Raw genomic sequence first — 22,624 nt, 5'->3', positions numbered from 1 at the left:
AACTAGTTTTCTCCACACCTCAATCACCTGCCAGTACTGACGAGGCCACAGCCAGTTTATGATACACAATACATTCAGATATCTTCTGCTAGTTTCTCTGATTATGGAACTATAAAAGCATTTAACAATTTTTAGATGACACATCATACTCGTAAGTACTAAGATTATTTCTTTTTTAGTCAACTGGGTCCAATTAGGTTTCTTCAACTAATTCTTATAGTCTCAGGATGAATCTTATGAATATTTATTTTTCATACTGTAATGAGATAGAGAATTTTTTATGCAAGATCTGGGGAAAAAAAATTGTGTTTTTTTTTTTTAGCAGAAGGATCGCAGGAAAATACGAGCACGAGGTTTTTGGCAGCTCCTACACAATCAGGCAATAAATACAGACAAAATTTTTCAAAAAGTCAGGCTCAGTTTTATCAGTGTAACTTCTACTCACAAACCCTTCTCTCTGATTTTAGCAAGGCTTTTGTCCTCTACCTCAGTTTGCAAATAATGAAAAAATATTAAGTGAAATTAAGTGGGTGTGCATCCCTAGGCAAGCACCACTCACAGACTGTCAATGACTCAAGTGACAAACTAGAGATATACACCAAATGGGAGACTGAGAGGAGCTTGGCCTATGTCTAGAATATTCAAAACACACACTTCCATCAAGTCATTAACAAAAATCTTAGAAAACAAAGGTGAGTGAGGCCTTGAAGCATAGTAGGAAACACGCTGGTGATCCAAGTTAAGAAAGCCTGGAAAAAGTAGAAGCAATTCGAAAGACAAAAAGCCTTCATGTTTAAAACTTTTGCATTTAACTATGCAAATAAAGAACAACTACCCTTGCTTTGCAGTACTGTAGGAAGTGTCCAAAGCATGTAACAGATAACAGACTTCAGTGCCTGTCAACAACATACTTAATATAAATAGGAATAGTGTGTAAGAATTACTTTTCACTGTCCCATTTAAACCCTAGGTGTAGCCTGCACCCTTTCAGACTTCCACACTTCTAGAAAGATAAAGGCAATTTGGATGTGAGGAGCAGCAACAAGTCAAATCTAGGAAATAGAACGTTTAAGGAAAGGGTGAAGACCTGCATTTGTCTCAACAAGATAAAACTGAGAAGGGCTAGTTATCAGTCCTCAAACATAGTGAAGGTACCCAAAGGCAGGTAAAATTTCACCCCTTCTCTTTGCACATGTAGCCAAGAGTAGTTTAGCTTGTGAAAATGTCTTTCAGCAGTGAGCTTTTATGGTGTCCAAAGAGTCTGCTGGAAGAGTTATAAATGACGAGTGTAACAAATTCTGCATTCCAGCAGAGCGCTAATCTAGATCACCTCTCAGGCTCATGATCTTCCCAGCTCTATTAGCATTTACCCAAGATAACCAAAATCTGACCCTAAAATTAACTCTCACTATAAGCACAGAAGCAGTGATTTCCAGAGAACAAAATAAAAGAACATCCACACTTTCTAAATGTTAAAACTCTCCCTTTTCCCATTTGGAGACTTTAAACATTTAAACAGCTGATACAGAAACTGAACATGGATTATTTCCAAGTGATACACTGAATAAAGCACTACTGTACTGAGTTTAATGAGCTGGAGAGCAGAACTAACATTAGAATCCACAGTTAGTAATCTACAAATTTACAACTTTTCTATGTAAGCTTGGGGTCATGAAGCAAAGTTTATGGCAAAATACCTATCTAAGACACCAAAGCATTATTAGCAAAGCAACACATGATAAAAGCAGACTCACCTTCCGCAATTCAATTGTAACTTCATTTCTGTGTCTTCTCATAGTCTGTACACAAAAAAAAAAAATTATTTGTATGCAAAGAAAACAGTACTGTTTAAAATCAGTTGCTTTTAGGTCAAAAGTACAGTTATTCATAAAAAGATAAGGAAAATAGTATAGTATATAATTTATAACTCAATCTTTCTTAGCAAGATGCGTAAATTGTTTGGTTTGGGTTTTTAAGATTATACACTTTACAGCAATCTGTGTCACAAACCACAATAAGCATCCCAGAGGCAAACTGTTATGATTTGAAGGTGGAACTTTTGCCTAGTTCCTAACTGCAGAAATAGGGACTTTCTGGACATTTTTGAGTAAAAGGGTAAATAAATTACCACTGGACACAGAACAATAACATAGACAGGTATATATTATTCCATTCGCTTGCTAACTGGGATAAAAAGCAGTTGCATAAACTTTCTTTCTCTTTTTCAGTTTTTCTCTCTGCTTATGCATTGCTCCCTTATCCCTCTGACCTTGCTTGATGAACTGTCTTCTGTTTAGACTGTGTAAGGTGTGGCAGGGGGGAGGTGAAAGGAAGCGGCAGCAGGCAAGCTGCAAGCAGCCCGCTGGCTTTGTCCAGAGGGATCTTTATGTTGTTTATAAAATTGTAAATATATATTTTGTATGTATTCATTGCATTTCATATTTCTAGATTTTAGTTTGCTCATAAATATAGCTTCATCTGCTTCTAAACCCTTCGGAGCTAGTCCTGTGATTATTTTGGGGGTAATTCTCCAAATTCATATTGGGGGGTAATTCCTAAACCCGCTACAAAAACACTGACTCTTCCATGGAGTTTCACTTAAATTACTCTCCTGGTGTTTATATGTGCACACCAAAAGCAGCAGTAAATACAATTTAAGACAGTCTCACATTCCCACATAATCATATTCACAACCTAAACACGAATCCTATGCCAGTTATCTGGCCAAAATCAACCATGAGTGACAGAAGGCAACTGAGCTCGATGTAGACAAGACAGATTAGGCTTGTGGCAAAAGGAAACAAAGTAGCACAGTGGTACTGAGTCTATTTAGAATCTATAGCCTAAATACTGTAAAGGAAAATTATCCCATTAACATCTCAGCTACTAAATATGCTGAGCACTTAGGATGCGTTGCCTACAACTCTGCTTACACTTCTTAGCTGGAAGAGATTAAAAGACTGGAAAAGAACTATTTTAGCCTACTGAAGACAATCTCCCTATGTTTGTTTTACAATCAGAGGAAAAGACATGCACTATCAGAATGCAATTCAGAGAAAATCAGGACTGGATGACTGCTGACAGCCTAGAATCACCCTATATCATCCACACTAACTAAAATTAGCCTTTTAAAATACTTTCTATGTCCCATACTCGTTACTGATCTTCACTGCTGCTATCACGTTCCTTTTGAGTTAGGGCAAATAACTTCCCTGAGCTAAAAAGTACCAGTAAAGACATTGGTACGCACAGCAAAGACCAGCACTCCCCATCAGCCACCTAAGGAAATACCAAACATCCTAAGGCTCTAACACAGGTACATGAAACAAGCAGACTCATACTGTGAATCTATACAGAATGTAGTTTCAATGCTTAGACCATTCTTTAGCCTCACTGTTCTCAACTACTTTGCATAGCAGTATTCATTCAATTATCTTAGGTTGACTTGAGAGTAAAGACGGCTTGTCTTCCTCTATGCTGCTTGATTAACCAACTCACTCAAGTAACCACAGACAATTATCCTTTGACATCTATGAGCATGAACTATACTACTTTAAACAAAGCAAGTCCTCATTACAGTATGACGACACTGGGCACTATAGCATCTATCAGAACACTTCCAGACCCCCCACCCCCCAGTTTTGCTAAATCATTTGATTGTTGTGACCATCTGAGCCTGCTGCCAAAGTTCAGTACGACAGGTCTGGATTGCTGAGGAATGGGAGGGTATTGGGTAGGTAGGGAATGAACAAATGAAAAACCTGAAGTCACTGCAAGCAACTAGCAATACTTGCCATTCCAGTTCCTCATTTGGTAAGAATTTTATATTTCAATAATCTTAATAACTGTGTCAAGTTTAAGGGCACCAAATAGCCTAAAAATTTTTTTCAATGCTTCTTCCCCACAATAACAGCACTCCAGTGGAAAGATGTAGTTATGCCCTCTCATACAGCAGTTAGATTTCTGCTGTAAAACACTTTTCTCTTGATCATTCTATTCTGATAGATACCAAAGTTCTTTACAGAATTTTCCGCTAGTAACACCCACAAATGTCCATTAACATTTTTTCCCAAAAATCCAGATTTGATGTCTCAGTGATATAAATTATACAAGGTACAATTCAGTTTTATCACCCTAGTTACAATTTACTCCTACATTATTATCTATCTGTGCAAAAATACTCTAGAACATTTTCTAGAGCAGAAAAAAAAAAATCAGACAACATCTGAAGCCCTTTAGGGAACCAACACATTTGCCATCTACCACTCTTCTGGAAGCAAGGGAGATCTAGGGAAGACTATATACTATGTTGAACAGTTGAGCAGCTTAATATTTTTTTGTTTAGAAAAACAAACAGACAAAAAACCCAGTGTAGTCCCAGGCAGGGCATTACTCTTAATTTCATCAGTTTACTCCAGACCCTTTTCTATCAATGCTTTGACTAAGAGAGTCACTCAGAGGCATCCATCCACAAAGACTCTACTGGTAAGACCTTACCCTTCTTTCTAAAGGCAAATAATTCATTCAGATTTTCAACTAGGATTTTATCTTTGTTTAATACTTCTATTGTCAGTTGGACTGTGAGATGAACTGAAAAACGGCTTGACAACAGAGGGTCATCATCAGTGGCAGAGTCAACTTGGAGGCCTGTAGCCAGTGGTGTTCCCCAGGCATCAGTACTGGGTCCAGTTTTGTTCATTATCTTTATCAATGACCTGGATGAGGGGATTGAGAGTACCCTCAAAAATTAATTGATGATACAAAACTGTGGGGGTGGCTGACACCCTGTTGGGCTGAGCTGCCATCCAATGAGATCTGGACAAGCTGGAGAGCTGGGTGCAGGCAAACCTCATGAAGTTCAACAAGGACAAGTGCAGGATCCTGCACTGGGGGAAGAAAAACAACAGGCACCAGTACAGGTCAGGGGCTGCCCTGCTGAAAAGCAGCTCCATGGAGAAAGACCTCAGAGTCTTGGTGGACAGCAAGTTCTCCATAGGACAACAATGTGCCCTTGTGGCCAAGAGAGCCAATGGGATCCTAGGATGAATCAAGAAAAGTGTGTCCAGCAGGTCTAGGAAGGTTCTACTCCCCCCCTCTATTCTTGCCCTGGTGAGACCACACCTGGAATACTGTGTCCAGTTTTGGGCTCCCCAGCTCAAGAGAGACAGGGGCCTGCTGGAGAGAATCCAAGGGAGAGCCATGAAGATGATTAGGGGACTTCAGCATTCTCTCCTACGAAGAGACTGAGATCCCTGGAGCTGTTTAGTCTTGAGAAGAGAAGACTGAGAGGGGATCTCATAAATATCTATAAATATCTGAGGAGTGGGTGTCAATTGGGATGGGGCCAATCTCTTTTCTTGTCTTATTATTGTACACCACTGAAACAACGGGTACAAGCTCGAACATAGAAGACTTCACCTCAACACGAGGAGAAACTTCTTCACAGTGAGGGTGATGGAGCACTAGAACATGCTGCCCAGAGAGATTGTGGAGTCTCCTTCTCTGGAGACTTTCAAAACCTATCTGGATGCATTCCTGTGCAGACTACCCTAAGTGATCCTGCTTTGGCAGGGGGGTTGGACCTGATCATCACTGGAAGTCCCTTTCAACCCCTAATGTACTGTGATGATGTGATTATTTCAGGCCCACTATTGTACCCTATTACAGTTATGTCTAAATATTTTTTACTAGTTTTTTGCTTTTATGAAGCTGATCTTCAAAATATTTGACTGCTCCATTACAGTTTTGCATTTAATGCGCAAGAACCACTCATCTTTTTCTCATTTAGCAAGCTACCACTTTTTAGAAACATTCTTCAAAAAAGGTTATCAACTATGTGAACATTTTTGCTGACTAGTAGCATACATTTTCTGAGCCTTAATAGTCTTCTTAAGGCAATCTCCATACTACTTGTGTTTTACCTTTTTAGCTATATTTCCTTTTAAACTTATATGTAATTCCTCTTTCAAAGTGCTCTGGTAGATTTTGCCTTTCCCCCCCTCTCTCCTTTAAAAGGCAGAATAGGCAGTACTCACCATTAAGCCCAGAGCTGCTTCACCATTCACAGAACAAGTAGGTTGGTAACTGGGACATCATTTAGCTGTAACTTCACAGAACTTATAAATGTTATCTGGCCCCTACTGAACTAAGGCCTCCCAGTCTTGCAGAGTCTCCTGCTGGCACAGCATCTTTAAAAATTCAGCATGTCAGGGTCAACAGGATAACATAAGATTCAGTAATACACAATTAGGGCTACAGTCTTCCTACAAGTATATGGAACTGAAGGTCCCAAAGAACCGATGGTGCATTCTGGCAGTTAAACTTGGTTGCCATGGTTAGATCACGATCAGTGCATTCAGCTAGATGTATGCTAACGTATTTCTAACCTAACACTTCATGTCCCTGACACAGGAGATGACCACTGCATATCAATATATTTAAGATGATTAATTCCACTTCATATATGTCAATCCCTGCATTTATAGGCAGTACACGAAAAACATACTTCATGCACTTCACAGTGGCCAGATTCCTTAGTTTTATGCCTGCTACTTAATTAAGATTTACTGAGACTGTTCCCCCGGGTTTTTTTCCTCTTTACCACGGAAGCTGATACACTAGTGACTCCTCTATGATAGTTTGCAATTCAGCCATCCTTGCCCTGAGAGACCATAGTCGTAAGATCAAAACCATGCTTCAACCTCATCTGATTATAGGAAATGCAGCTATACATATAGCACCATACTATATCCTGGACCCTCCTGCTGGGCTTTTGCAAGCTTCATTTTAAAACTTAAAGGCTGAAAGGCATAACTTCTAATCCTACCTGTTGGTGGAGGGGAAGGTTGGCAAAGCTCAAATTTTACTCCCCAAAACCAAACTCCAGTGATCCAGTTAATTTTTTTACTGATTTGGCATTTCTTGAAAGGTACATATGTAAAGCTTGTATTTCTGATGAAGCATTTTAGAAATACAGCAGATTATCAGCACCTTCCTACAGCCTCTGAAGTAGTAAACATACTATAATCCATCATATATAAGAAGCAATCTTAAGTATCACTGCAAGCCTCCCTTTAAGGAAGCATTACCATTGTAAGAAGGAGGCCACATATTTATACTAGCTGCAAGCCTCAGCATGTACTGAACTGACATGCATTTGCAAGAGATTTATACAGTAGTAGAAAGGATAAACACTCTCCCCAGATAACACAGGTCAGCTAAAACAGAGTAAAGAGACAAAATTATTCTGCAACTTAACCCCATGGATTCATTACCAGCTTTCCAACTGGAAGGACAACCATCTGCTACAGTCTGTATATGCAACACTAGCAGAAACCTAGTGAGATGTTACCAGTAGATCTAATACAGTATTTGACATCCAGTGTCAGGCTACAGCCACTTCTCAGCTTCAAGTACTCTAACAAGTAGCTTCATATCACACTGAAACAGCACATCTTAAAACTCGCTCTCAGACTGAAAAAAAAAAATTAAAACCAAATCAAACCCTCCAAATCTCAGCAAGTAAAACCTCAGCACAGGCAAAATCTTCCAAATCACACACACAAAAAAGATGACAGTTTATAACTGCAAGGCTGCTTGCACCACACCCAAGGCAGGATCTAAAAATGAGCAACTATCAGTCAGCATGTACATTAAGAACCAAGAACTCAGAACACTTACCAAGTTGTGCTATATTACATCTTAATTGTTACATGACTCAAGTCAGACACAAGTTCATAAAGCTTTTGTAACAAAACATTTCTTCTCCCTAGTTCACCATCTGTGAAGAACAATTACTTACCAGTGTTTTTGACATAACCACAATAACACACCAAGCACCATAAGTCATGTTACAAGTTAAAAGTAGATGCTCAGCAGTATCTCCAATTTTAAGCTCTTCAGCATTGTTATTTTACAAAATAAACCAGGAAAAACCCAGATCTACTAGATGCCATTAGATAAACCAGCGTTCTCACTTCCACTCTTTGAATACTCTTCCAAAGCTAGATACAAAGCATTACACACCAAGAATCTCTCCCTGACACCTTCCACTTGAAAGGAAAAATAACCACTAGTTCCCTCAAAGTATTCAAGTTGAAATTATTTTCACATGCCAGTAAAGAAATCACTGCACACATCAGGGCTGTTATGATAAGGGCTGCAAGGAAACTTTGTTTCACAGTGAAACAAAACACAAAATTGCTAGGCTGACAAAAGAAAAGATTTAAGAGACACTAGACCTTGAATGCAAAGCAATTCTCCTGTCCCAAAACAAGGCTTAAAGGAATGCCAGTCCTTGTAAAACTGTCTTCAGCACACTCAACTGGGCAAAAATGACACAGAATACAGGCTTCTTCATCAGATCAGTGCTTCAGCTCTGGCATCTCTCTTTCAAAAAGAAGCTGATGAGAAACTCAAAGCTGTGTTTTAGAAGCACCTGTGGAGAAGGGAACTGTCCTCATGATTTTTCAGGTGATGGTTTACCATAGAACATGAAACTATACTTAAAACTTTTCATATCAAAAAGCAATGGCTAAAGGTAACTCTGAAATTCTGAATTACCAGTTTAACAACAACTCTTACCACTAGCCCATTCAAATAAGTATTTTTAAAGTGACTGAACGTTTGGGACCCTCTGGATTATCAACACTGACTTCACAAGTACCATTTGTTGAATTCTGTACAAAGATGCACAAGATGCTCACTACATGTTAAAGAGCAAGTATCACTGCTGTAACACTACCACTTGGTATCTTAAGACAGTCCATGAACGCCTTCCTGGCAAACACACACAAAAAAAGAGATTACTTAGTAGTTTTGACCAGCACTCAGATTTTAAGAGAATTGAGTCTAGCAAGCTTTTCTGTCTTCTTGAGCCTTCATTTAACATTAAAAAAAAAAAAAAAAAAAAAGTTTAACTGTGTAATACATTAAGCTACATGAAAAAGAAAACTCATACAGCTCCTGTAAACTACCAAAAAAACTCCCAAACCAAACCAAACAAAACCAAAAACCCCAAACAAAACAACCAACACACAAAAACCCCACCGAAACCAGTCACCTGTAGTGTCTAATGTACATTAGAACAAAATAGTATTTCCAAAATCCTCTGTAGCAAGTATGTAATGTAGTGTGTTTATAGTGTGTGTGGGGGTAAGACAACAAGCAACAAAAAGTCAAACGTTGCAGTAGTAAGTGGTGTGAAATTTTAACTGTTTTTATCCAGACCAGTTGTGTCAGAAGGAAGATTAAAGCAGAACCATCATTTTGTGACTAAAAATCTACCTACTGTTGTAACAATGAAAACTGGTGCTCAGTGTGGTGTTGCTGAAACTAACCACCTCATTAAGTGGGGTACCTGAAGAGTGTCATCTTTTAATCATCATATTAACCCCACTTCCACTGCAACAGGAGCAAGTCCAGAAAACATCAGAGATAGAGTGGCAGGAAATAAATGTTTTTATGCTACACAGCATTTAGATACTGCCCATGCAGCTGGCCTGTCAGCTGCCCCACAAGCAGGTAGCTGGCCATCCTTGCTCTCCTGCATGCTTATCAGCTACCAGCTAGTCCAAGGAAGTGGGAAAGCCAGGCTCTCCTTGACAAGGTGAACACCACACACCTATGTCAGCTTTGGTTATTCTGTGGATACAAAAGACACATTTTCCAGAATTTTACAATGTACATTTTGTTACTTTGGAAACTCACTGACTGATGCCAATTTCTCTGCAACTACAAACTTCATTGAAAGGTAATGGGTCATTTAATTATTTCTGTTCTTGCCTCTCAACATTACAGGAGTCTGTCTCAAAAAAAAAAAAATAAATCAGAAGATACATGCTTAAAGGAAAGAGCTACCCTAAATAAATATTTAACTGAAATAGTAAAGTAACTTGATTAAACACAGAGGGTATCCAAAGTTCTTAGCATTTGCAAGTCAGTTCCAGACTACTTCCACCTGCCTAACTGAAGGGGGAAAAAAATCTGGCCCAGTTCCAACAGCTGGATTGGATTTAACTCATAAGCATACACTAGAGTATAGTTCAGATACTTTACAACACAGGTGTGGGTGCAGTACAGTGAAAGGAGAAGGTGTTTGCATTGAAGTAAACACTGTTCTTCCCTAGAAATGGTTTGTTTCCTTTTTTTTTTCCCCCTTACTCCTTCTCTGACACCTTTTAATGAACATGAAATACTGCAATGCACATAAAAATGCAGAGGCCTCAGGAGATGGACTGGGTTTGGGCAGGAAAAAAGGCAAGTGCTTGTTTGTATACAAGAGATGATTAAGATTGGCAGCTGCCTATTTGGTTAACATAAGTTAAATATTCTGTATTTACATACGAATATGGTTTTTTAGTATGTGCAAAGTTGAGGCTCAGACTGATGATATTGTTCTACTTGCTATGGTTCAGCTGCCTTCAGACAAAACCAAAAAGACACTGACAGAATTCTACCAGTTGACACTTTCAAAATGTATATAGCTTACTCCAAGAACTGCAAGCAAATCACAGTAAGTGAAGGAAAAATTCTAGAACTACTAAATCTAAATTCTGGGAAAGCATCATGATAGTCTGAATGTAAGTGCTTAATAAAAACTGAAAAGACTAGGATCAATGATGCTATGCACACAGATCTCCTCTATCTTTTTCGGACATGCCAAGATTTGATGTACATGCCAAATGGATAGTCAAAATTAACCCTTCCTGCTAGGTTTCTTCCTTTAATTACAAGCATCATTATTACCCAGCCTTTGTTTTCTGCCAGTGTATGCTCTAGGCTGATTCTTGTTCCCCAAACCTAATTTTGAGATTTATCCAATTAGCAAGTGCTCCTATAAACCTCCAAGTTGTCCTAAGAAAAACGGTGAAGTTCTTTTCAGTCACAGACTACAAAGTTAGAACAACTTCACCTTTGGCTTTATTAAAACTCTGTATTAAATTATGCTGAACCAGTTAGAAATGCAGGCAGGGGATATAGATTCCACAGTACAAGCAACAGATCTACCAAAGCAGCCAAATTCACTTACAGTGCGCCTGTAGCCTGACCTGAGACTCCCAACAGAGTTTTATTTCATTCAACTGCTTGACTAAAAAAGTATTTCCTCCTTTCTCAGGCAAACATTCTATTATTTTGCAGAAAGTATTCAAATTTGGTTCAGATTCTCTGTGTGCTGTAGAAACTTAAAATTAGAATGCTTCCTTTTGACTTGCAATCTCTAACACAGTACTATGTGCATTAGAAGCAGAGTGCTGTACTTACACTATCTGTTATGCCATAATCTGTCTGGGATTTGTGTTCCTCAGGGTTAATAATAAAGGCCACCGAAGGAAAACCAGTCTGTCTGCAGTTTGAGCTGCCACAATGTTGGGCAGTTTGAGGGTTTTTTCACCCTTAGTTTGGGGCCCTTAAAATGAATCTCAGCTGCTTTTTGCTAGTCAGTCCGTGGCAAGATAATTCAAGTATCCAAATCTGGCTAGTCACAGCAAACTGGATGCATGATATCCACCACAACTCTTTACTTAGTGACAGGCAGTGACTCACTGAAGTCAGATGTACGCACCAGTATGAAAAGCCACAATCCTCCAATTATTGTTGCTCCTGGTGCTGACTCACCTGAAAGCCCATCCACATTATCTTCTACTGTTCCAAAAGACCTCAGAAGAAAAGCAATTGCTAAGTTTATTTCTTACCAACCCTTCTGTAAGCACATTCTTTGAGGTCCAAATATTCTCTCTGCATTTGTTTAACCTGCATACTGAGAGACTATCAGCAACAAAGTGAGACATGAGCACTCATGTTTTAATTTGCATATACAAATTACCCAATATACAAGTAGAGACATATCAAACAATACTCAGGAGAGGTATAGGTTGAGTTTTTGCCTTACAAATGTTACCAAATACTAAATACACCACTTTTAATGCCACACTTCACAGACAAAATATTGTCTTTACTTGTGTACCTAACAAAATCAGAAAACAGCCAAGCAAAATTAAACTGACTGTTCATGATAAGCAGGTGCAAACATCAGATGCTTTCATAAAATTGTAGATTACCATTTTCAAGAATCTAATCAGAAAATTACATGAAGGTCACACAGACTTCTGGGGCAAGCACCACAGAACACCAGACATTCTTAAGCTTGTGAAATATTTATACTAGCTTTCCCTAGGAAGAAAAAACCCTACACACAAAACCCCAAAACAAAACCCACAAATGAACAATAAAACCAAAACACAACAAAAATCCCCATACAAACAAAAAACCTACTACACTAACTACTAGACAGACACCTTCTTGTCCAATCTATGTTTGAACAAAGACTCTCCCTTTCCAGGTACTTACACAGTCTTCAACTGCAACATCTAAGTACCTCTAACAATAATTTTAAGATGTGCTTTACAAGCACCTCCCTATGACATAAGAAAAGTGAAGTCCTATTGTTCCATCTATCAAATGGGAAACAATAATTTTAATTTGCATACTTTCACATGGTGCCAAGTGAAAAACAATTCAAGTCCCTATTCAAGTCTGTATTCAACCACTGCAATCTTTTTTAGTGTAATATTACATGGCTTAAGTCAATTTGTCCCCATTTTGTTAAAGATACAATCAAAAGGTGAAAATAAAGATTAAGCATGTGCTAGCTGCCTCATTAAATCTACAAAGAAATCATTCTGATCAAGATGTAAGAGAAAACAAATCCATATGACAATCCAGGAAGATGATGGAGCCTTACGAATTCGAAAATACACTCCAGCAACTCTCCATAATCTTTTATGAACCTTGTCAGCAATCCTAATTAAATCATTTCAGTACCAGGAATTCTAGGTGCTTCTTCTACCTCAGTTCTTAAATGTGACATATGCCATGATTCCAAATTTCTGCCATTTGAATGTTTTGGGTATCATACTTCTTGCCTCAAGGATACCTTCAATTTGTCAAAAGCCCAATTTATACATCCTCTCATAAAAAGAGCATTAGCTAGCTCTAAGAAGATGCTTAGACAGTGTGGTTTTGATGGATGAGAACAAATACAAAACTCCAAATCTTCAGCTGCAGTGCCCACCAAAACAAAGGTTACCCTGAGCACACATGTATAGTGGGCCATAACCTCAGCAGCAAAGGGCATGGGAAGAGGGTAGTGTGAGATTCTGAACTGCACTGGCAGCTCATGAAGCTCAAAAGCTCAGTCATGCCGATTGCCTGTGTCAGAGCTCCTCAAACATCTCTTCTTGTCTGGAAGGTTGCTCTTCACTGCTATTCGTTCAGTGTCACAAACGCCACCCATTTCCAGCCTATGTTCTTACATGCTTGACAAATAGCTGTTAACAAGACCCCACTGACTCCTAGAAGCACTCATTACAGAATTCTCTCTTGATGTAGAAAGGCTTCTGTATCCAGCTGCAGTCAAATCACTACCACTGACTTTACATCTACTGTTTGCATGCATGAAAAGAAACAAGAGACCCTAACGCTGAAAAGTTGCATGCAAAGACAGTATCTGCTGGTTAGGGTGACTTCAGCTTACCTGTGACACACAAGATTTCTCTGCATTATTTCATCCACCTTGACTTACACTGTAGTTGACCAAGAAAAGGCAAAGACTAGGACATTCTTCTAAGAACTGCAAACCTGAAGTCTCACACCACACCTGACCAGGAATCCCTTAGTGTCTGACAACCTGTCCACAAGTCACTCTACCACCTTGTCTGAATACCTGGCCACATTCTCATGCAGATGAGCTTTGACTACGTTTTACACCAGCAAGTTTGCAATGGGGATTCAGTACTCATTAAAATACATCTCACTCAAGGCTAACAAGTCAAACCATGAGGCAGTCATTTCTCCAAGCTGATTCTGGAAATCAACTATCATTATCTCCAAAGTTCAGCTGTCACTGTATCTGGCAGTAACCAAGGTTAAAAATGTCCAAGAGATCCTCAGATGGCCAGATATGAGAGAATGAGGGAAACAAGTCATTCAGTACTGGGTGTCTGAATGGGGAAGATACTAAATTTGTGTCCTGTTCTGCCACTTTTTGTTAAATGCACACAAAATCAACTTTGTAATTTACAAAACGCTTAACTAAGAAAGGAGGCAAGTGCCAGCTGACCCAGAATAAACAGTAGAGAACTTCACCAGCAGATTCAATGGTCTCAATTTGACTGTGAATGGGTAACAACCCAAAAGTTAAGTATCACTAGACAAGGTATACCTCCTCCCATTCACACTGACCTCTTTGAGCCAGCACTGGTCTTCTCTAGACATGAAGGGCTGGCTCAGGAAGCTAAGGGAGCAGAAAATTCAAGAAACATAAAAAGCATTGCAGCTCCAAGGCACAGACAGATTCAACGCAAGTCTAACTTTTCAGAAGAAACTAGATCTTTTGATTACCCATGTCAAATGTTGTGAAATGGGATGTAAAGCCCACAGCTCCTGCTGTAGCAGAAATAATCAGGGATATTCAGTGTCAGAGTCTCACAGTGCCAGGTGTTTTGGAGATAACTGATAGAGTCTACCCTTCAATAATATACAGGGTTTCCATTTCTCTTTCATTTCAAGTCAGTTCACTTGGCAGTTTGTCTTTACTACCTGATGACACGCCCCATCAGCTTCAAACAGTTCATTGCCTCTTCTAGCATAATCTGATAAATTAGATGCCTCATTCCACTTCCAATCCCACAATAAACACAAACATGATCACTCACTTATAGCTGCTACATGCTCCTGATTGCTGTCTTTTCAGATAACACAGCTTCAGAGGACAAAACATCCCACTTGGATTTGTGCTGGAAATGCACACATACTACAAAAGCCTCAAGGAGCTTACATAAAAATAGTTGAAGTGCTCTTAAAACTAGTAAGAGTTATACCGCTATCAACTTTGACCAGACTTCAACAGTTTACAAGTTAAAAATCAATCCTTTAATAGAAGCAGCTTTTGAGCTATCTGTGCAACTGCTATAGTATTAGAAATACACAAGAATGAAGAAAAACAAATTCTGTAATTACAGGAAGATTAGCTAAGGCTTGATCTATCACAACAACAAACAGCAATAATTGGGCCTCGATACAGCAAGCAGAGATCCCAATCAGCTTTTGAAGATTATGCTTATCATGAGATGCCATCACCAAATTGTTTTCTCCACAGGTAGTTCTGAAATAAACAACTTCCTAAGGTACCTGTGTCTTTAAATGCTTTAAAATGCAATACATTCAATTGGTTTTGAACCTCACAAGGAAAATAAAAGATGGCATATCTAAGTGGACTCATTAGGTGTTCATTTTTTGCCAAAGGTTGCTAACAGTTCACAGCACTGTACTATTTACTTGCAGACTAACTCAAGTTTGGAGAATTCCACAGCAATATCAACCAAGAAGGCTTCCTTCCTACATCTCTCTCTTGCTTCCTACCCATGCAACTATTTCCAAGGTATAAAGATGTACACCTGTATTCTCCCAAGAGTGTTATGTACTGACCTGAAAGAGTAATAAAGCTGCAGGAGTCACAGCTTGGAAATTGTGCATAGTAGTACCATATCTTACATTAAATCCAGTTCCCAACAGGAAGCTACCTGACATAGCTGTTTTCACTTAAAACTGCTGAGACTGACCCAGCCAGTAAGGCTATTGGAACAGAAGCCACAGTACCTTAAGCCAACCTAAATCAGATTCTAGAGCCTTACTCCCAGACCTCCCTTTGCCAGTATCTATTATTCCTGCACCAAAGTGAAAAACAAATCTGTAAAAGTAAGCTCCTGAAAGAAACTGGATAGTTGTAAAGTAGATGGGAATAACAGGTTTTCTGGGACTGCTACAAGCTTTATTTGTTTCAGTGTTTGAGGGGAGTAGGGGGAGACAGCAAAAACACTGGTCAGTGCAGAGAAAGAACAGCATCAAGGTATGCACTGGTAGCAGCATGTATGCTCATTTCTTAACACTGCACAGCTATGGTACCTCCACCTTCCTCAGCTGCTCAGAGACTGCACAGACCTGGCTTCCCCAGAATTATATTCTTCTGCTGGCAAGGAAGTCATGGCAGCATGACAGAAAAATGCAGATAAATCCAAGCATCCTCATGAACTAGACCCACACGACCCACACTGTTAGCAATGCAGCAATAGTAAATATACCAAAAATCAGCCAGAGCTGATGATGGAGATTTGGCCTAATCCCACTTTCTTCCTCTGCCTCACCTGGTATCAAGATGCTGAAGGTATAGAACAAAAATGGATCCTTTTAAGTCCCTGAACCCAAATGTGATACAAATGCCAAAAAAAAAAAAAATCCCAAACTGGGGGAAAAGACATTCATGGCCAGGACCTCTGAAGCTTAAAATCAAACCAGGAGTAGGTGAAAGATGAAAGAGTGGCTATATCTCCTTTTGGTAAATAGCCTTCAATAAATTTCAGGTTAATCCTATGACCTAAGCCACAGAAGTTCAAGGACTTGTGTTCTTATGATTAGGAGTATGACAAGTACAGAAAATTTTAACCCCAGTCACTGAAGTGTTTTTACAGAAAGTTGTTTAGGATACAATGCACTAACTCCTCACTAGTTGGTTTCATTTGCTTTTTTAGGTTTGTTGATTGTGGGGTTTATTAATTATTAAATAAGTGTACATGGGGCTTTACTTTTGATGCAGTATGCATTTTGCTAATTACATGACTACATAGGCTCACTGCATCACACAAAAAAAAAAACCCAAACCATAAATCATGCAAACAGTCCTATAAATTGTACCTCCATTACTCAAGAATTTTTCCTTTGTTTTATTGAAGGATGCTGACTAATCCTGACAAAAAGAAATGGGCTGAATTGTATGATCTGTCACCTCAAACATCAGAACAGCAAGCCAACATATAAATGCCTGTTATTGTAATAAGTTACATTTCTGGCCCAAGAAGCTGGAGGTGTAAAAAAGCATAAGGATGTTACTAGGCAAAGAATGAAACTGAAGAACTGCAAGCAGGGAATAAAAAAATAGAAGAGGGTTCAAATTAGGTTTTCTAAAAGCTAGGCTAATTAGATATCAATATAAACATATAAATGCAACAGTTACATGGGGTATTACAAATTAAGTGATTTCAATTGTTTAATCTTGTCCCTCAATTGTGTTGGAATAATCAGGGCTGTACATTTACAAGAAACCCACAGAGATTTAAGACCGCAAGCATAAGATCAACAAAAGAAAAGTTTTTCTTCATATAAGTGACCATTTGAAAAGCCCATTCATAACTCCAGAGAATATAACATTGAGAAGATTGCAAGGAGAAACTGTTCTAGCAGTTGTTTGTCCAGATGAAGCCACTAGTGTCTTGGCTCCTTATCACTCAGCTCTGCAGGTTCAGGTTAGCTCTGTCTGCTGCTAATCACATGTCAGTACCTATAAAAATAGAAGAGTCTCACAAATAAAAGCAGGAACACAAATTCATTTTATGTGAGTAACACACTGTTACCAGCTTTTGATTTTGTTATTACACCTTCAGAGGGCTAAACTCAAAATCAGATTTCCAATTCTGTATACACAGCTCTACCTCCTTAACAGACACAGCAAAAATCTTAAGAAAGTTCCATCCAAACGTGAAAGTAGGAAAAGTAAAGTGAGCCTGTGAAGGTCATGGATTCAGAATTTTTGACTTCTGATCAACAGATATGTTTCTTTGCTCTTATAAAAGGAGCTTAGTGAGAAGCTGCATGTGGTACTGAGGTCTGTCTTAACATAAAACAAAACTACTGGCACATCTTTTGTTTCCCTTAAAGTTGTATTAACAAAAAGCAAAGACTTGCATAGCCTAGCAAACCCAGCAATAAAATATGAGTTAACTACAAATTAAAGGAGTAAGTGTTTTGGTCCACCAGAAGAGTCTGTACCCAGAGGGGATCAATAATAACTCCTCAGTATTTGTTAGAAGCCAAACAAAGACTACCAAAGAATGTATATAAGTCCAATGAGTTCAAAGGCAGTGACTGTCTCCAGGCAAAAGGTGACTCAAACGCCACTGTTTTCAAACTTGAGAGCATATGGGCTTTGAATATTTTAGGTTTCCCAAAGGATATAATCTAAATATCAGACCACAAATTATTACTCCATCATCCTAACCATTTATTTTCTCTTTGGTAGAATTTGACAAACGCATAGATGCAGATCAGGCCAACAACAGCACTGATGATTTCTGATTTCCAGGGTATATAGAACTGGAGGCAGGATCTCTACATAAAACTCCCAACTGAGGCACAGGAACGAAAACAAGTGTATATAATTGCTAACGGTTGTGAATTACATATAATATTTGATTTCGAAAATAAACATTTGATGGAGATCTGATAACTTTCAGTAAATACGGACAAACTGTCCAATCAGCAGTTCAGTCTGTGTACCAGTATCCCAAGAGAAATGCAGTTAGTAAGAGCAATTATATAGCAATGCTGTACTCCTTCATTCTCCACTATAAACTTACATTGTTTTACTTCAGGAAATTTCAGTTAGCTAAACTTTTCCTAGAAGGGTACTTCTAACACAAACTTTTAAATAAGTATCATGATAAAAAAAAATCAAAAAGGAGGTCGAATAGAAAATTTCAGACATTTAATACTAATTCAGTTGTTTTAAAAGGCACTGACACATTTCTAATCTTCTGCAGTTTTTAAAATGAATCTAAATTTAATTTTAACATATCTCCATAGTTATAGAACTTTTACATTCTTTTGCATTTCATCTGTTGCCTGTCTCCCCCCAAAAAAGATGCTTCTTAAGATTTTAGCCCTTTTCAAAAAAGCATAGTTGAATGCTTTAAAACACATTAACATTGTGGAGCTATCGACCAAACAGTCTTATGCTCAGCCACAAAAAGAAGTCAGTCAGCACACTGGAATATATCCCTGGAGGATGTACTTCTCTGTAAGAGCAAATACCCTATTCCAAAATTACTCTCCTTCAGGAGGAAATGAGAGTTAAGCTACCTTAGCTGGGCTGGTGTAACTAATTTCAGCAAAGCTTAGGCAGTCAACTCCCTTCATCCCCCCACAGAAGCAGACATTTAATTCCCCTCGTCTCGGGTATTCTATAATACAAGCAAGTATGGATGACAGATCAGTTCACACCAGGCATGAACATACCTAACCTTTCCCTGTTTAGAGCTCTGATGGATTCAGGCCAGTGACTGAGAAAGCAGCAACAAAGCCAGTAACCAATACAGGGAGATGAGACAAGGACAAAATGAATGAGGAGCAGCAGGAAAAGTCTCACTGGATGAGAAGGGGAAAAAGAAACCCACCATGCCACCGCCTCCTCCTTACCATGAAAAGGAACTGCTAAACACAAGGATGGGCAATTTTTAGTTACTTTTTAACATTTACTAACGTTACCCAAAAGTGCTGAAGTTATCATACTCTACATACAATATTTTCTGTAAAATTCACTGTCACCAAGCTAAACAAAAATTAAGATTAGTTTACACCATGAATGTCATCTTAAAGACACTGCTGCTGCTAAGCCTGACCTGCATAAAATTGTCCCCACCCAAACAATAGCAGCAGAGGTGTGAATTCTGCTAAGATACAAAACATACTTTCAAAGGAGTAAAATACCAGCCCTACTGATTACAGAAGTGAATTTAAGAGATAAAATCAATAGAAGCATGGAAAGCACCCTCAGGTGAAGTACAAATAATCAGACGTATTTAGGTTTTCGCTCTAGTGAATCCTAATGCAATTTCAATCCTAGCCTGATTTCAGAATAGCTTCCTCTTCCTATCTTTCCTACTACAGAAACTTAAACGCAGGATTTAGTATTTCCTCCCTTTTCAATTACGACTAGAATTGAAGATGTCACCAGTAATGGCACACACATTCAGAAGACCTTCGCAGTCTCTCCAGGGAATAGCTTCTCATCACCCAGCGCCCCTCAAATTCGGGAGAGTAAACTCGTACCCCATTAGTCTTAGTACTACCACACTCCTTCCCGATTTAGATGGAGACACCCAGAAGACGATTACTTGGGTGTTACCAAGTCAAAATAAAATAAAACAACGGTGATTCAAGGCAGTACAGGGACTAAAATCGTTCAGCACCGTACAGCACCCTGTAAAAAGGCTCATCAGAGCTTGAGAGCAGCCCCTGCCTCCAGCACAGGCCTGCGTGTGCGGCAGTGGCACAGCGGGGCACAGGAGGACGGGCAGGGCAGCCCCTCGCCCCAGCGGAAAGGCTATTACCGCCCCGAGGGGCTGGCACAAAAGGCAGCCGGCACCATTGTCCACCCCATCCGAGCCCCGACCCCGCCGAGAACGGGGGAGGGGGCGCAGGGAGGAGGCAGGACGGGAAGGCAGCTGGAGTGGGAGAAAGGAACGCGGCGGGAGGAGGGGACGCGGGGAGAGCGGGGGATGGTGTATCCCGCCGCCTGCCGGCCCTGCCCGGGCATCGCCTCCGGCCCCAGGCCCACCGGGCCCTCCGCACACCAGCAAACCAGAAGGCGGTGGAGGGGGCGCGGCGGGGCCGCGCGCGGCCCGGCAGCACCAACCCTTCCCCCCGCCGCCGCTACCACCTCCTCCGCCCCCCGCCGGCCGCACCCGCATGACGGAGAAGAAAAAAAACCTCGCGGGCGTTTTCCCCGCCGCCGCCCGCCCCGGGCAACCGCTCCCCGCCTCCTTCCCGCCGATCGCGCTGCGAGCGCGGCCAGGCCCCAGCCCCGGCCCCTCCTCTCGCGTCCGCCGGAGGCGGAGGCCGGGCGCGCCCGGGGCCCCGCATCTACCTCCACGTCGCGGCCCTTGTTCTTGAAGCTCTTGATGCGGTGGTTCTCCAGGCCGGCAGCAGCGGCGGCGGCGTTCTCGGCCATGGTGGCGGCGGCAGCAGTTCCCGACGGCGGCTCCCAGCTCCTGCGAGGCGGCTCCGGCGGCGGCTCCCGGCGGCTCGCGCGAGGGGAGGGCGCGAGGGGGGGGGAGGAGAGGGGGGCGGGGGAAAGCGGGACGCTCCGTGACGAGCTCGACGAGGGGAGGAGGGGAGGAAAAGTAGTTGGGCGGGGGAGCAAGCGCCCGCGCCGTTGCTGAGTGACTGAGAGCGGTCGCGAGCGCACGTGACGAGGCAACCAACTCCCGCCCAATCGCGGCGCAGTCCCTCCCTCTGACCCCGCCTTGCGCAACGAGAGGAGGTGTGACCTAGCGAGGCCGGGGAGGAGGGGGGGGAGGGGAGGAGGGGGGGAAGGGGAGGGTATACTGCGCTCCCCGGCATGCACCGCGGCGGCTTCGCGCTGTGTGCTGGGGGGTGTAGTCTTGGCGTGCGGCTGCCGTGGTTTCGCACGTGGAGCGGGCGGGAAGGAGCGCGCCCCGCAGGGTAAGGCGGGGATGCCGCCGGCCTCAGGCCTTGGCCTGGCCCTGAGCGAGACTGTTTGGGCAGTTCCATCTCCATACTGAGCTTTGTGAGGCTCTGGGGAACGCCGAGGGCGGCGCGTGGGGGGCTGGCAGTGGAGCGCATATGCTCTCTAGCCTCGTGCTTTTGGGTCACCCGGGTTCCCACGGTGAGCTTGGCCTTCAGGAAGCTCCCTGAGCCCCGGCCCCTTGGCAGCTGCAGTTTTGTCCCCCGCAGCTGCACTGTGCGGTGACCTCGCTGGCGTGGCTCACCTGCAATATCAGCCTCAGGAGGCTATGCAGCCGAGGGTGCACTGAGAGTCTGCTCCACCTCCGTTCTGCATCGCCTAGAAGATGCTGCACAACAAGTATCCATCCAGCAAATCCAGGAGTTTTGGGAAGCCCTGAGTCTCCAGCTCACCTGCCATGCAAGCAAGCCCAACCTGGAGAGCAAATCCAGTGCTTTGCAAACACATCTTTCATACCACATGTGCACATGCTGGCTGAGTGTGTCCTTGCGGTGTGGCACCTACTGTAACGCACAGCACAAATGGTCTCTGCCTGTCCAACAAATTGTCCCTGAACCACCAGAATTACTGCACATGCACCCCACAAGTCATCAGTTCAGCTGTGGTGGTAGTTATGTATGCTGCAAACAGACCCAGGACCTGCAAGTCAATAGTAGCACAGCACAGCACAGCACAGCACCTCAAATACAGCACCTCAAAGTCCCACCTGACTAGAAAAGGGGATATGTGAGTGTCATGTAAGGTAGTTGGAAGCAGTGGTAAGGAGTAATCTAATGCTTTCCATAAGGGAAAATATTACTGCTTTGAAAGAAAAGTATCCAGAAAAAACAAACCTCCAAAATAACAAAAACGTGTCATGTTCATATCTAGCTCATCTTAAATCACATCAGGTTCTGCAGCAGACCCTTATACCTATAGATAAGATTTTCACAGACCTCTTTCTGAGTCTCTTCCTCTAATTGACAGTTCTGCTTTTTAATTGTCTTCCCCAAACTCCTCTTTATATCATTCAAATCAGTGTAACTTGTAAGTCACAGTCCTGGCAAAACAAGGCTTGCAGCTTGACGGAGATGAATAAAAATCTGGAAGACAGGTTCTTCTTCATTGTTGTTCAGCTGTGTGCCAAAGGTTCTTATCTGGGGGGATCATGTAGCATTTCCATTCTTCTCTTTTCCAAGTAATTTCAGCTCCCAATGCACGTTGCTCTATGCATTTTCCCAACTGCTTTGGCTGGGCACACTGCATCAT

The 22,624-nt window shown here is 41.3% G+C and overlaps 1 protein-coding gene across 1 annotated transcript in view; it reads right to left on the bottom strand.

Moving 5' to 3' along the window:
• Positions 1-20,839, bottom strand: part of KPNA3 (karyopherin subunit alpha 3) — a 50,301-nt gene extending 29,462 nt beyond the window's left edge. Inside the window, exons 1-2 of the mRNA XM_054383651.1 lie at positions 20,756-20,839; positions 1,755-1,799 (exon numbers count right to left, since the gene is read on the bottom strand). Coding sequence (XP_054239626.1) covers positions 1,755-1,799; positions 20,756-20,839 — 129 coding nt within the window. The remainder of the gene's footprint in view (positions 1-1,754; positions 1,800-20,755) is intronic.
• Positions 20,840-22,624: the final 1,785 nt, after the last annotated feature.

The sequence above is a fragment of the Indicator indicator genome, chromosome 1 (assembly GCF_027791375.1).
Source record: "Indicator indicator isolate 239-I01 chromosome 1, UM_Iind_1.1, whole genome shotgun sequence".
Taxonomy (NCBI): domain Eukaryota; kingdom Metazoa; phylum Chordata; class Aves; order Piciformes; family Indicatoridae; genus Indicator; species Indicator indicator.
The sequence above is the reverse complement of the archived record's forward strand: the minus strand, read 5'-3'. Positions and strand labels throughout refer to the sequence as shown.